The sequence below is a fragment of the Stenella coeruleoalba genome (assembly GCF_951394435.1).
Source record: "Stenella coeruleoalba genome assembly, chromosome: 3".
Lineage (NCBI taxonomy): Eukaryota > Metazoa > Chordata > Mammalia > Artiodactyla > Delphinidae > Stenella > Stenella coeruleoalba.
In genome coordinates this window covers 60,837,693-60,851,045 of record NC_137148.1, presented here as the reverse complement: position 1 = coordinate 60,851,045, position 13,353 = coordinate 60,837,693, and the positions used below count along the sequence as shown (strand labels likewise).

Below are 13,353 nucleotides of genomic sequence, written 5' to 3'. Positions count from 1 at the left end.
TGTGAAAATGACTATAGTACCCAAAGCAATCTACAGATTCAATGCAATGCCTATCAAACTACCACTGGCATTTTTCACAGAACTAGAACAAAAAATTTCACAATTTGTATGGAAACACAAAAGACCCCGAATAGCCAAAGCAATCTTGAGAAAGAAAAACAGAGCTGGAAGAATCAGGCTCCCTGACTTCAGACTATACTACAAAGCTACAGTAATTAAGACAGTATGGTACTGGCACAAAAACAGAAATATAGATCAATGGACCAGGATAGAAAGCCCAGAGAGAAACCTGCGCACATATGTTCACCTTATCTCTGATAAAGGAGGCAAGAATATACAATGGAGAAAAGACAGCCCCTTCAAGAAGTGGTGCTGGGAAAACTGGACAGCTACACATAAAAGAATGAAATTAGAACACTTCCTAACACCATACAGAAAAATAAACTCAAAATAAATTAAAGACCTAAATGTAAGGCCAGACACTATAAAACTCTTAGAGGAAAACAGGCAGAACACTCTATGACATAAATCACAGCAAGATCCTTTTTGACCCACCTCCTGGAGAAATGGAAATAAAAATAAATGGGACCTAATGAAACTTAAAAGCTTTTGCACAGGAAAGGAAACCATAAACAAGATGAAAAGACAACCCTCAGAATGGAAGAAAATATTTGCAAGCAAAGCAACTGACAAAGGATTAATCTCCAAAATATACAAGGAGCTCATGCAGCTCAATATCAAAAACAAACAACCCAATCCAAAAATGGTCATTAGACCTAAATAGACATTTCTCCAAAGATGTACAGATTGCCAACAAACACACGAGAGGATGCTCAACATCACTAATCATTAGTGAAATGCAAATCAAAACTACAATAAGTAGTTTTGTCACAATGGCTATCATCAAAAAATCTACAAACAATAAATGCTGGAGAGGGTGCGGAGAAAAGCGAACCCTCTTGCACTGTTGGTGGGAATGTAAATTGATATGGCCACTATGGAGAACAGTATGGATGTTCCTTAAAAAACTAAAAATAGAACTACCATATGAGCCAGCAACCCCACTACCAGGCATATACCCAGAGAAAACCATAATTCAAAATGAGACATACCACAGTGTTCATTGCAGCACTATTTACAATAGCCAGGACATGGAAGCAACTTAAGTGTCCATTGACAGACGAATGGATAAAGAAGATGTGGCACATATATACAATGGAATATTACTCAGCCATAAAAAGAAATGAAATTGAGTTATTTGTAGCGAGGTGGATGGACCTAGAGTCTGTCATATACTGTGAAGTAAGTCAGAAAGAGAAAAACAAATACCGTATGGTAACACATACATATGGAATTTAAAATAAAATTTAAAAAAAGGTCATGAAGAACCTAGTGGCAAGACAGGAATAAAGATGCAGACCTACTAGAGAATGGACTTGAGGACACTGGGAGGGGGAAGGGGAAGCTGGGATGAAGTGAGAGAGTGGCATGGACATATAAACACTACCAAACGTAAAATAGATAGCTAGTGGCAAGCAGCCGCATAGCACAGGGAGATCAGTTCTGTGCTTTGTGACCACCTGGAGGGGTGGGATAGGGAGGGTGGAAGGGAGTCGCAAGAGGGAGGGGATATGGGGATACATGTATACATATAGCTGATTCACTTTGTTATATAGCAGAAAGTAACACAACATTGTAAAGCAATTATACTCCAAGAAAGATGTTAAAAAAAAAAAAAGATGAACAGTCTAAAAAGTACAGTTCAGTTTATAAGGTTATTATTTTACTGTTGATAAAATAGTACAGCCTTCCCCCTAAGAGGAAGCTAAGTACTTGGAGAAGTTAGGGAAAACTGAGTTTCCCACTTACATTTTACAAACCTGAGCACAAGAACCCGAGCACACAAACCTGTCAATATCCTTGAAAATGTTGCATCTGCTGTCCTTGACCGTGAGCTGGAAGGCCAGGGCTGTGTGGTGACTCTCCAAGACAGCAGTGTCATTATAGAGCACGGCGAGTTCACTGCCTGCGTTGCACAGGAAAGAGTTGGTCCTTCCTGGGTGATCCACGTCATGGACTGTGGCAGCAATCAGGGCAGCCACCTCATCTAGCTGATCGAGGCTTCCCTGGGGTTAGGGGGAGGCAAGGTTGAGCATTACCCACTGGATGTAGGAGACCTACACTCATCCCTGTCTCTCTGGAGGGGATGAGCCAGGGGGTCCTTCTCTGACTTCCTAGAAGTTAAGAGGCCACCTAGGGTATATCACATCACCTTGCCGTACTGTGGATTATCTGGAGGGAAACAGAAACCTGAGTAGCAGTTATAATGGATACCTAAATTCTTTCTCCAGAGTTCATCCACTCTAGTTCTTCTCCAGGAGGATGCCAAACAGGCCTTTTCAAACGTATGCTGTGTGGCATGTTGCCATGACTCTCTTCTGTGAGTGGATAGAGAAAAAAGTGGCCTAGGATCACAAGTGTTACTTTATTTGCCTCCTTCTGAAAAGATTTTGAGAGTATGGCAGTAAATGGCACAGATACAACAAAACTCTTCACACAAAGATAAAAGGATTACAGCCAAGCAACACAAGAGGATCAAGGACAAGAAGAATTTTCCCAGGAAAACTGAGGGTAAGGGGGCTGTTACAGTGAAGAACACAATTCAGCTCTGGGCTAGCAGGTGGGAAAGGCTAAAAGGGAGACCCTCTTTCTAACGTTGTCATTATGTAGTTAAAGAACACAAACCAGAGCATCAGGGGATACAAATGTTTTTTCAGCTCACAGCTTTAGGAGGAAGTTGTCAAATGGGCTACTGTTACATAAGAGACACTGTACTTTATGAATTCATTCCTTTAGTTATCATTTATTGGATGCTTACTGGGTGCCAGTTGTCAGGCAGAGTGCTGGAGTTACAGTGATGAATTATACTGGCATAGCCTGCACTAATGGAGTTGGTAGTTTACTGGAGAGGGCACAAATAAGGAAACACACAAACAAAATTAACTTACTGTGAGATGGGTTAAGAAGGGAAGTACAGGTGGTTTGAGAGTGTAACCATGAGGCTTGATCTAGTTTAGGGCAGTGCTGTCCGTTCAACTTTTCTGTGGTGATGGAAATGTCTGTACGTGGGCTGTCCAATATCGTAATCCCTAGTCACTTACAGCTCCTGGACACTTGAAATGTGCGTGCAATTGAGGAACTGAATGTTTCATTTTATTTAATTTTAATTAAATGTAAGTAGCCACATGTGGCAAATGGCTACTTATGGACAATGCAGGTCCAGAGGGTGGGCAAGAATGGGTTCTCTAAGTAAGTGATTTTTATGCTGGAACCTGAAGGATAAGCAGGAATTAGCCAGGCAAGAAATGGCAAGGGAGAGAAATCCAGGCAGAAACATCAGCCTATATGATGCTCCTGATGTGAAACAAACGAAGTGGCTTATTCAGGAAACTTAAAGAGCATCATTGTGGCTGAAGGGTAGTGAGTGAGGGGGAAACTGGTTCCCAGGATGAGGCTGGAGGGGTGGGCATGATTTTTGGTTTTCCTGAGTTGCTTTCCTAGGCTGTGGGAGAAAAAATTGCAAGCTGCTTCTCAGATGCTAATAGGTAAGGAACAGTGAATCTGAAGCTCAGCCCTGAAAACTTTCCTGAAAGCTGTCCCTACCAGAAGGAAGCCATTTCCATTTCCAATCCTGACCTCCTGGAGCTGGCGGACAATCCTGGCTTGCCTCTGGTCCACATGAACCAGTTTCCTGAGGGGGGACAGCAGTTGTTGCCATTCTTTTCAGCTCTTCTCAGAGACTGATTTTGTAATGCCCAGGGCAAGCAAACATGCCTAGCCCCCTTTTGCTGCTGGTTAGGAGAGGCCATGGTAACCCACAGGTACAGTCAGAATCCACAGCTGCCCTGACTTGGCCTCCACTCTCACTGATTCTACCTGTGCAGTGAGGACCCATGAGGGCCAAATTTCGGGCCTCCAGCTAGTGCTCTTGGAGTATGTTCACTCTTGTTTGGAGTATGGGGCCAATTTATTTTTAAATTCTTCAATGACATAGATTCAAGTAAGTGGAATAGACAACAAATAGCATTAGACGAGACAGGTCTTTCCTTCCAACTTACACTGATTTAGACCTGGAGCTTTTACAAAGATACCAATAAAGGGCCATGCCCTGCAGTTTTGGTGGGCACTGTCTAATAATGCAATGTCTGATAAGAAATGCAGGGAGGCAGGGAAAGCAGATCCGGCTGCTCCCTAGCAGATGGGAAAAGCAAGGCTCTTCCCATGGCAGGGAGGGACTGTCTGTGGAAGAAAACTTCCCCACCAAACCCACGGCAGGAGAAGTTCCCCAAAGCCTTGGAGGTGTAGGCATTTCTGTATAGTTTTTTCCTCCTTTAACCAGCAGGAATAGATTTGGATCACACTGAAGCAGACTGGCCAGAATGGACTCCATTCTAGATTAGCCTTTCAAACAGTTCCTTTTCTAGGACAAATAGTCACTCAGAGAATAACAAAAGAATTCTGGCTGTCCTGATCTCTCCACTTGCAGTGGTTCTTGGGAACTGGTAAGAGTGGGAAGGGGATAGGGTGTGCAACAAATTGAAGGGGAATGTCGCTCTGGACATGTTATCTATATGGCTGGGTGGAGGATGTGGAGCTATGCCATAGCGACATTAAGAATTGTAGCCTTATAAAGAAATTAGGGGTGACAGATGACATGGATATTTGGTAAAAACGTTTTTCTGACTCTCTTTGTCAGTGGCAGCAGGTCTGGTGAAAGACACCTCAGGAATAAATCCCACTCGAAGCGCCTCGTGGTGGACTAACCAGTGATCTTGGGCTGCTACTAAACCTCTGACCTCAGGAGTCCCTTCCAGCCCAATTCTCCAGGGTTCTTTGCAGCTCTAAATTTTCTGATTCTGTGGCCTCTTAGAAAATGTCTTTTGGATTATAAGCATATTGTATCTAGTCTTCGACTTGTTTGTGTTGCTGCTATTTGAGAATTCAATCAGACTCTGAATGTGCTAGCAGAACAAACAATTTAAAGAAAATTTCTTATTTTAGGGGAGGGAGAGGAAAGGAGATAATAAAGTGACTAAGCATTCCATAATTTTTCAAGCATTTAATCTATATTTTTCTAGCGTGCTTCTGCTTAAGTGGGGTTCATCTTTAACTCAAGGCTGCAATGCCTATAGGTCACTTTGGTCTCAGCGTTAATGCCCAGGTCCTGTCCTCATTTGGCAGTGTGCAACCTAAGCTGTATATAATATCTCATGTAACGTAAAATGGAGGAATGTGAACCTGGAGTAGGAATCTGGAAGTATCTTAGCCCCTCAAAGAAAAGCACTATAGAAACATAGGCTGTTATCACCTGTGATCACCTTTTTTAAAAGTAGGAGACAAAAATCTTCAAAACCATCATTCTTTTTTTTTTTTTTTTGTGGTACATGGGCCTCTCACTGTTGTGGCCTCTCCCGTTGCGGAGCACAGGCTCTGCACACGCAGGCTCAGCGGCCATGGCTCACTGGCCCAGCCGCTCCGCGGCATGTGGGATCTTCCCAGACCGGGGCATGAACCCATGTCCCCTGCATCGGCAGGCAGACTCTCAACCACTGCGCCACCAGGGAAGCCCAAACCATCATTCTTGAATGACACTCTGCTTTCTTGCTGATGAAAGTAAATGCCAGGATCAGTCTTTGGCAAAACTGAGAAGGGAACATTCGCCCTCCCCATTTTGGTGCCGTTTCTGCTCTGTCTACCTATCCCACTACCACTTGTCTCCTTAAGTACCTAGGGTCTTAAGACTAAGTCAGAAAATGACTGAATGTTAAGCATTTGCAGATTGATGTGAACCTGTCTCTATACAGCACTTGTCCCAAGGGTATCTATATTCTAAGCTTCACTTCTAATTGTAGCCAAGGAATTACAAGCTTCACTGTGAAAGTGATGGTAGTTGGGGAAGAGGGGAGATGGGGATCTTTTGCCAGCTATCCGTGGGGTATACATAGGACTGCCCTACAAATCAGCACCTGTAATGACAGTATTGACTTCTAAGACTAAGGAACTTGGAACTCTTGCAGAATTATACAAGTCATTAATATACAGATACACACATTCATACCTACACAAAACACACATGTATATGTATGTAAATCAGTAGGATGCTGAACGGCTCACTACTGTCTGGATTGTAATATACCAATGACAAAATTCTGATCCTAAAATTTAACCTCCAGACCTAGTAACCATTTGCTCTAATAATTAAGTTCTGTCCTCTAACCCAAAGGGCTCTTAGTGAACATTTGGAGAATGGGTTCATGGATCAGCCAGACATGTAAAAGAGTCTCTACAGTGGCATAAATTATTATTTTAAGCATTTGTGGGAAGGGAGGGCTAGGAGGAAATGCCATGTCTTTACAACACCAAAAGGACCAGTTTGGTAGCTCAAAAACTCTGTCAAAATTGGTTCCAAAATAGTTGTTTGCCTAACATATCTATTAAGATTGAGTTCTTAGATCTCTAAAATCTATGCAGGTAACTAGATTGTGATATCAAAATTCTACCTTCACTCTTTCTTTTCCGAGGAAGAAGGCAGTGGCGTGCAGGACATCAGCGGCATGAGTGGAGTTGTGGTAAGCGTTGGAGGAGTGGTAGTTGGATTCAATCACTTGGAGCCAGGCCCGAAGGGTAGTTTCAGAACAGTGTAAAAATTCACATACTCCAAACCGGGAAAAGACTTTTAAGCCCAGGTAAACCAATGGCCTGGAAAACAGGGGGAAAAAACTCTGATTCATTGTATTCACCGCTCCAGAAGCTGCTTTCTTTGAAGCTACTGGGAAATTGAGTCATTTCTTTCCTGATGCTTCATAGGCACAGGGGTATAAAAATATGTCGTCTCCAAATTAGAAGGTGATAGAGCATCTCCTCCTCACTAGCCACTTCTTTAAAACTAGGTGCCTCACGGTGGTTAATCCAAAGGACTTCTAGACTGTCTTAAGTCATCTGCCCTTCAGTGGCTCTAACAACCGAGAGGTCCCTGACAGTCCCTGTCTCTGCTTCCACGTAACCTTTGTACTTCCTGTGTCCCCTGAGGAAGTTACTGAGCTTAAGGACAAAAGGAATGGCTTGTGTGGGTTCAGCAAAGTCATGTCATTTAGAATTAAGTTACTTATTTATAGTTATCATTCATATCCAACACCCCTGGAAGAAAATGGACTTCTGTAATAGAAGAGGACTTTCTGTGTTATCTAATCTTTCCCCTGCCTATAGGATGGATCAAAAGAAAAGTCTACAGTGCTCTCAAACTCATTTTGTAAGGTGGGACTTGAACAAGTTTGGGGCTAGGAATACTTAGAACTCTTGGCTCACTGGCGCAAAGGAATGACCTGGGTAGATCTGAAGAAGACACTCAGTATTTCTTCATCCTGGGTATCACCAGGCTGATCCCACATCTTAGCCTCCAATACTCTCTTCTCCATAAAGGAGCTCACTCAAGGGGCCACAGACTCTCTGCGCATTTGACACTCCTCCAGCATGGCATGAAAAGCAGAACCTGGGAGGTCACTTGTGGCAAGGACTCACATCTCCCTCAAAGTTTCCAGATGTGAAAGTCTTGAGTGTGTCCATCAATCCTCCCCCTGCCTACAGCCAGAGAAGCCACATACCTTTTGTGTGTCACAGCTTCCAATTCAAATATGTTGAACTCCCAGCTTTCCTCATTATCAAGTAATTGAGCGATAGAAGGGGGGACATCGTTGATGGTTACTGGCATCCCAAGGTGACTGTGACTCTGGGGCACATCTGAGCAAACAGATGGGGCAGGAAGGGTGGGTAACTGTGGAATCTTGAGTGCTGCTAAGCATTTGTCATCTTCATGGTTGCTACTAGAAAGAAAGTCTTGAACTTCCAGGGGTAAGAAGATTTTCCCTTCAGGGTTCTCTTACATTATTAAACTTCAGGACCCCCCAACAGAAAAATAATTCAGTTTAACTGTTTAAATATAGAGAGATTTGCAATTCTTATTCTGACAGCGCTCAGAGAAGTAATTTATATTAGGAGACCTGGTTTCAAATGTAGACCATAGAGATGCTTAAACTCCAATGAGACGAATAGAAAGTATCACCAAGGCCCTTCCCAAACAATAATCACAACACTGAGGAAGACAAAAGGCCAGAGACAGGTTATCAGTGACAAGTGGATAGAGGACAACTTACTCTTAGTGAACACATACTCGTTTCCTGACAACCTTCTCAAGCCATCCTGGAATAAAGAAAGATGCTATGAGAAGCATGCTTTATATGCCATTATCATTACTCTCTCATTTCTTTTATTAGCCAAAGAGATTTGAATCCTGAATAACCCAGTCAATCTGGAACTCCAAGTTGAAGCTCAAAATCAAGTGAGAACAATGGCTACAAAACAGTGGATACTCTCCTTTCCAAGGCTGTTAGCCCCAGGAGATGGAGAATTGAGAATTAAGTGGCTATGACTGCATTCAAGTCTCACACCTGAACTGTGAGTTAGCTCTGTTCTCATGCCATCTTTCTCTTGTTGCATATTGAAGCCACATAATGAAATCACAGAAGTGATCTTGCTTCGGGTGCCTGTTAATTTGAAAGGACCCCAATTACCCTCACAAGGACTGTGTTATTCTTGTGTTCTTAGATTTGCATCCTGGGGAGCCAAAGCTATGGGCCACATCTGGGGGATGATTTAATGTAAAGCCTTTAAAAGGTTGGGCTAATTTTTGACTAACATCTAAATTAACTCTTTTCCAGCTGTAGTTTCTGTCTTATAACATGAGCTTCACTGTTAGCCTTTAAAGGAAGTTTCTGGATTTGAGGTCTTTGGAAGGGCAGCATAAGGGAGTGAACAGAATTTCGATGTTCTGCCATTTAGTAGGCTCGTGAACTTTAGTCCCCAGCTGTTCTTGCATCTCATTTTCCTGCCCTCTACCTTCTACCCCCGAGTACCTAATTATTTAGACCTCTGCTTAAAAGCCATTTGTAATTGCTTATTTGTCATCCTCAGAAAGTATGTGCTAAGGTTTAAAGTATTAATGAAGGGCTCTCCTGAAGTCACACTCTGGATATTTAGGCCAAGAGCTTAATTTTCAAAACTGGATAAATTGATAAGTAACAATGGCCATAACCTTCCTGCCTCTAAGGCAGGTATCACAAGGAACTCCTCTGTTCTTAATCTTTCTTTCTTCTCTTCCCTAATGCTACATAAAAAAGGGGGAATCTTGTACTGGTTCCTCACACCATTTCCTGGAGAGGAAGCCCAACATGGTATGGCAGCAGGGGAAAGGAGGGCAGATAACTTGTTCTAGGAACCAGAATGGTTCTGCAGCTCTGCAGTGGCCAGCCTCCTGACAGACCCTTGGCAGTGTTCTATTTTTTTTTTAATTGCAGTATTTTTGATTTACAATGTTGTGTTAATTACAGGTACACAGCAAAGTGATTTGGAGATATATATATATACCTTTTCAGATTCTTTTCCATTATTACAAGATATTGAATATAGTTCCCTGTGCTATACAGTAGGTTCTTGTTATTTATCTATTTTATATATAGTAGTGTATATCTGTTAATCCCAAACTCCTAATTTACCCACCCTCCCCCCAACATTTCCCCTTTGGTAACCATAAGTTTGTTTTCTATGTCTGTGAGTCTATTTTTGTTTTGTAAATAAGTTCATTTGTATCACTTTTTAAGATTCCACATATAATTGATATATCTGTCTTTCTGTCTGACTTACTTCACTTAGTATGGTTATCTCTAAGTCCATTCATGTTGCTGCAGATGGCAAACACACACACACCTTGCCAGTGTTCTTTAGAACTAAAGTCTACACTGCATTGGGATCGGGCAACCAAGGCCAGCCGAGGGGCTCAAAAGGATCAGGAGGTCACTCAAATTACAGGCTCACCAGAAGCCTTTAGTAGGAACAAGGAGGATGGACCAGAAAGCCAGTCAACACTCAGCATTTGGTGGCAGGACTAGACAGAAAACTTCAAAGTAAAACTCTTCGATGAGTCTTGGACTTTGTTTTTCTCCCAAAGAATTCTTCCAGCTTCAGTCTCCAATAGGGAGCACAAATGAATAATTGGAATTTTCTCATTTTTCTTCACTTGCTGATAGATTATGATTACAGCCAAATAGATCACAGCAAAAACACTAGAACAGGATGACTCCTTAGAAATAAGCTACTTTTAGTGGTTACAAATGGTGGTATTGGAGTGCCAGCATGGGGCGGCTCCTCCTCCCCTCCCCATACTGAGCCACAGCAGCTCCACTCTGCTTTTATTGATTGTAAGGGGAACTCTATATACAGGTTTTATTTAAAGAAAGAATTCTACAGCTAAGATTTTGGAAACTAGTGCTGTCATCTAAGTACCAACGCTTTCATTATATAAAGAGCCTGAGGTCCAAGGAATCCTAGCCATAACCCTCAATGGAATACTGTACCAGGTCAAGGGAAAGAAGTACAAAAGGGCTCCATTGTGATACTTAGCCTTCAATCAACTATTTACTCCTTACTGTAGTACAAATTCAGAGGACAAATGAGTCATTTGTGCTCCTGCAACTGCTTCTGGTTATGCTGATGTTAGCCCATACAGCACGTATTTCTACACCTAAAGGTAACAGTTTATATGTTACATGTTACATGTTCTCTGGAGTGCACTTAACATTGTCCTGCATTTCTGGGTTTTCCTCATCACTCACAGTCATCAGGCCTCCCACGAGATCACTGGTGTGGGGATCTTCATCTTTGGTACCCAGCTGAGGGGAGTACAGTTCTGTGGTCCGTAAAATTTCTAAAACTCTGTCCAAGGCTTCTGCTACTGTGACAGGACTGTTTTCTTGGGCTGCATTGATTATATTTATAACCTAAGGAAGTAAAGAGAGAGAAAGAATCAATTTGAGGACATTAGGATTCTTCTTCTCAAAACTCACTCATGTGCCTAGAATCCAAAAGAAATCAGATGATAACACATCTTACTGTTCAAAATGACCAGTGCTTTCACGGCACCACCCTCTTTATACTGAAGCATGCTTCTCATCCCACCCTATCCCAGTGTTTCTCTTACTTCAGGGACTACATTTTCTCAGGCTCCTTTGCTGATCCTTCTCCTTTAGCTCTCTTCTACAGGTTGCAGTTCCTCAGACTAGTGCTGGGCCTTCCTCTCACTCCACAGTCCTTTCAGAGATGAGCTCTTTCATTTCCAGGACTTTGGACACATACGATCCACATGCCCAGGACTCTCAAATTTATATCCCAGCCCTGAACTCCTTTTTGACTTTCAGATTTATATATTCAGTTGCCTGCTTGACATGTCTATTGGAATATCTTACTTACATATCCAAAACGAAACTCACACCTTGCTCTCCTCTTCCCAAAGCAAAGCAAGCAAGTAAACCAAACAAAAAATGAAAGACAAGAGCTGTACTCCTCTGGTTTCTACATTGCCGTGAAAAAAAGATATTAATCTTGTGCTCAGACCAAAACCCTGGGAGGCCCTGGTTGACATATCACTTTCCCTCAATTCTCTCCCTACCTGACAGTATAATTCATCATCAAGACGAACTGAATTTACCCCCAAATATTTCCTGATCTACTCATTTCTCTCCACCTCCACTGCTCTAATTCTAGTACAGCTAACACAATTTCTTGCTTAGACTTCTGGAAAAGGTCCCTAACTGTCCTCTTCTCTTTCACTCTTGCCATCTCCAGTCCATTCTCTGCATGGCAGCTTGGTGTTATTTTCAATAAACGTATCTGGTCATGTCACTCCCCTACTTTAAACTCTTCAGTGGTTTCCGTTGCACATGAACTAAAATGTAAACTTATTACAGCTCTATTGGCCAGAATGAACTGAGCCCGGCACAACTCCATGTCACCATTTCTCCCCTCTGCTCTCCAAGCTCCAGTCACACCTGACTTTCTTTCAGGTCCTCGTTTGCTCCATTCCCTCCTTTTCCCACCTCAGTGCTCATGCCTTGCTGTGCCTGCTGCCTAGAATCCTCTTCTCCTAACATCTTTGTATCCTTCAGGTCTTACTTCAAACACTACTTCCTCTACAGAGAGACCCTCCCTGACCAGCCCTCTCACCCAACCAAACTAGGGCCCTAACCTAATTTTCCCTCATAGAAACCTGTTGTTTTCCTTTACGGCAGTTATTGCAATTTATAACTACGTATTTATTATGTGTTTATTTGTTTAATATCTGTTTCCTTTACTAGACTGTAAACTCCATGATATAGGTATTAGTACGCCATTCATCACGTTATCTCCAGAATATAGCCTAGTGTTCAGTGGCCCTGATTGCAGAGTCGGGGCAGCAGCTGCTACTCACCTTTGTGATGGGAGCCTCGATGGTCATGGAATGGATCCTTGCCATGGATGGGTAGCGACGATTCTGTAGGCTTGGTGCTGGAGAGAAGTCAAGAAAGTTGTATCTGGTTCTAGTGGCTCAGCTGCGCTGAAGTGCAGCAAAGGAACCCTGCACGGACTTGGGGGCCTGATTCCCACAGGACTGCTGTCCTCCACTGCTCCCCATAAAGCAATGAATTCACCCATCTCTTAGTCCTAAAAGGCTGAGAGCTCAGCCACTACTTGCCAGGGACTGGAAAGGGTGGTCTGGCCTGGAACATTGATGACAGGAAGGCTTTATGAGTCTCAGGTCCACAGGGGGATTTCAGAGAAGGTTGATGGGATCCGGAGGCCTCATCCCAACAGCCTAATGATCCCCCAGGAGTTACTTTCCTGTAAGTCACTAAAGCCCAACTTGGGCAGTTCCGTCACTTTCAGTCCTCAGCCACAGGCCGGGTAACTGGATGACTGTAGTGTAGGAGGGGAGGCACGATCCGTGGCCAGGGTGGGGTGGGCAGAAGAATGAGCCCCTCTTATTCTGAGTTAGGGCCGGGCACTCCTAAGACTTTAGGTTCTTAGCACCAGGAGCCCACGGTGGGTCTAGCTCTCATCTGTAAAAACTGAGCTAATCCCGTTGAAATTCCTTCACCCATTATCCTCTCCATCTAAAATGTCCTATCTTTACATGTGGTTCAAAATCCAAAAGGTAGAAGCTTTATTTGAAAAGCATCCTCAGATCTTCCTACCCCTCCCTGAGAGGCAGGCAGGAGGGAATAGAACTTGCATGTTATAGAGCTGATAACTTAATGTAGCTGATGTCAGCAGAGCCTGCCTGCCGGTCAGCCATCTTTGTAGCCATCTCCACTGCCATAGCAGCCACCATTGCTGCCCTTCTATACTCTTCAGCCTTCACTTCTCCCATGCTCTGGAGAGAGAATGGATGATCCCATCTCAAACTCTATTCTGAAAACTGAACTAATC

General features: G+C 43.0%; 1 protein-coding gene across 6 annotated transcripts in view; it reads right to left on the bottom strand.

Annotated features, from left to right (window-relative positions):
* Positions 1-13,353, bottom strand: part of PDE8B (phosphodiesterase 8B) — a 372,638-nt gene that overhangs the window by 14,764 nt on the left and 344,521 nt on the right. For all 6 annotated transcript variants that reach the window (XM_079917344.1, XM_079917345.1, XM_079917342.1 and 3 more), the window contains 6 exons: positions 12,356-12,432; positions 10,725-10,889; positions 8,211-8,256; positions 7,662-7,797; positions 6,561-6,759; positions 1,909-2,126 (listed from right to left, as the gene is read on the bottom strand). In XM_079917344.1, coding sequence (XP_079773470.1) covers positions 1,909-2,126; positions 6,561-6,759; positions 7,662-7,797; positions 8,211-8,256; positions 10,725-10,889; positions 12,356-12,432 — 841 coding nt within the window. The remainder of the gene's footprint in view (positions 1-1,908; positions 2,127-6,560; positions 6,760-7,661; positions 7,798-8,210; positions 8,257-10,724; positions 10,890-12,355; positions 12,433-13,353) is intronic.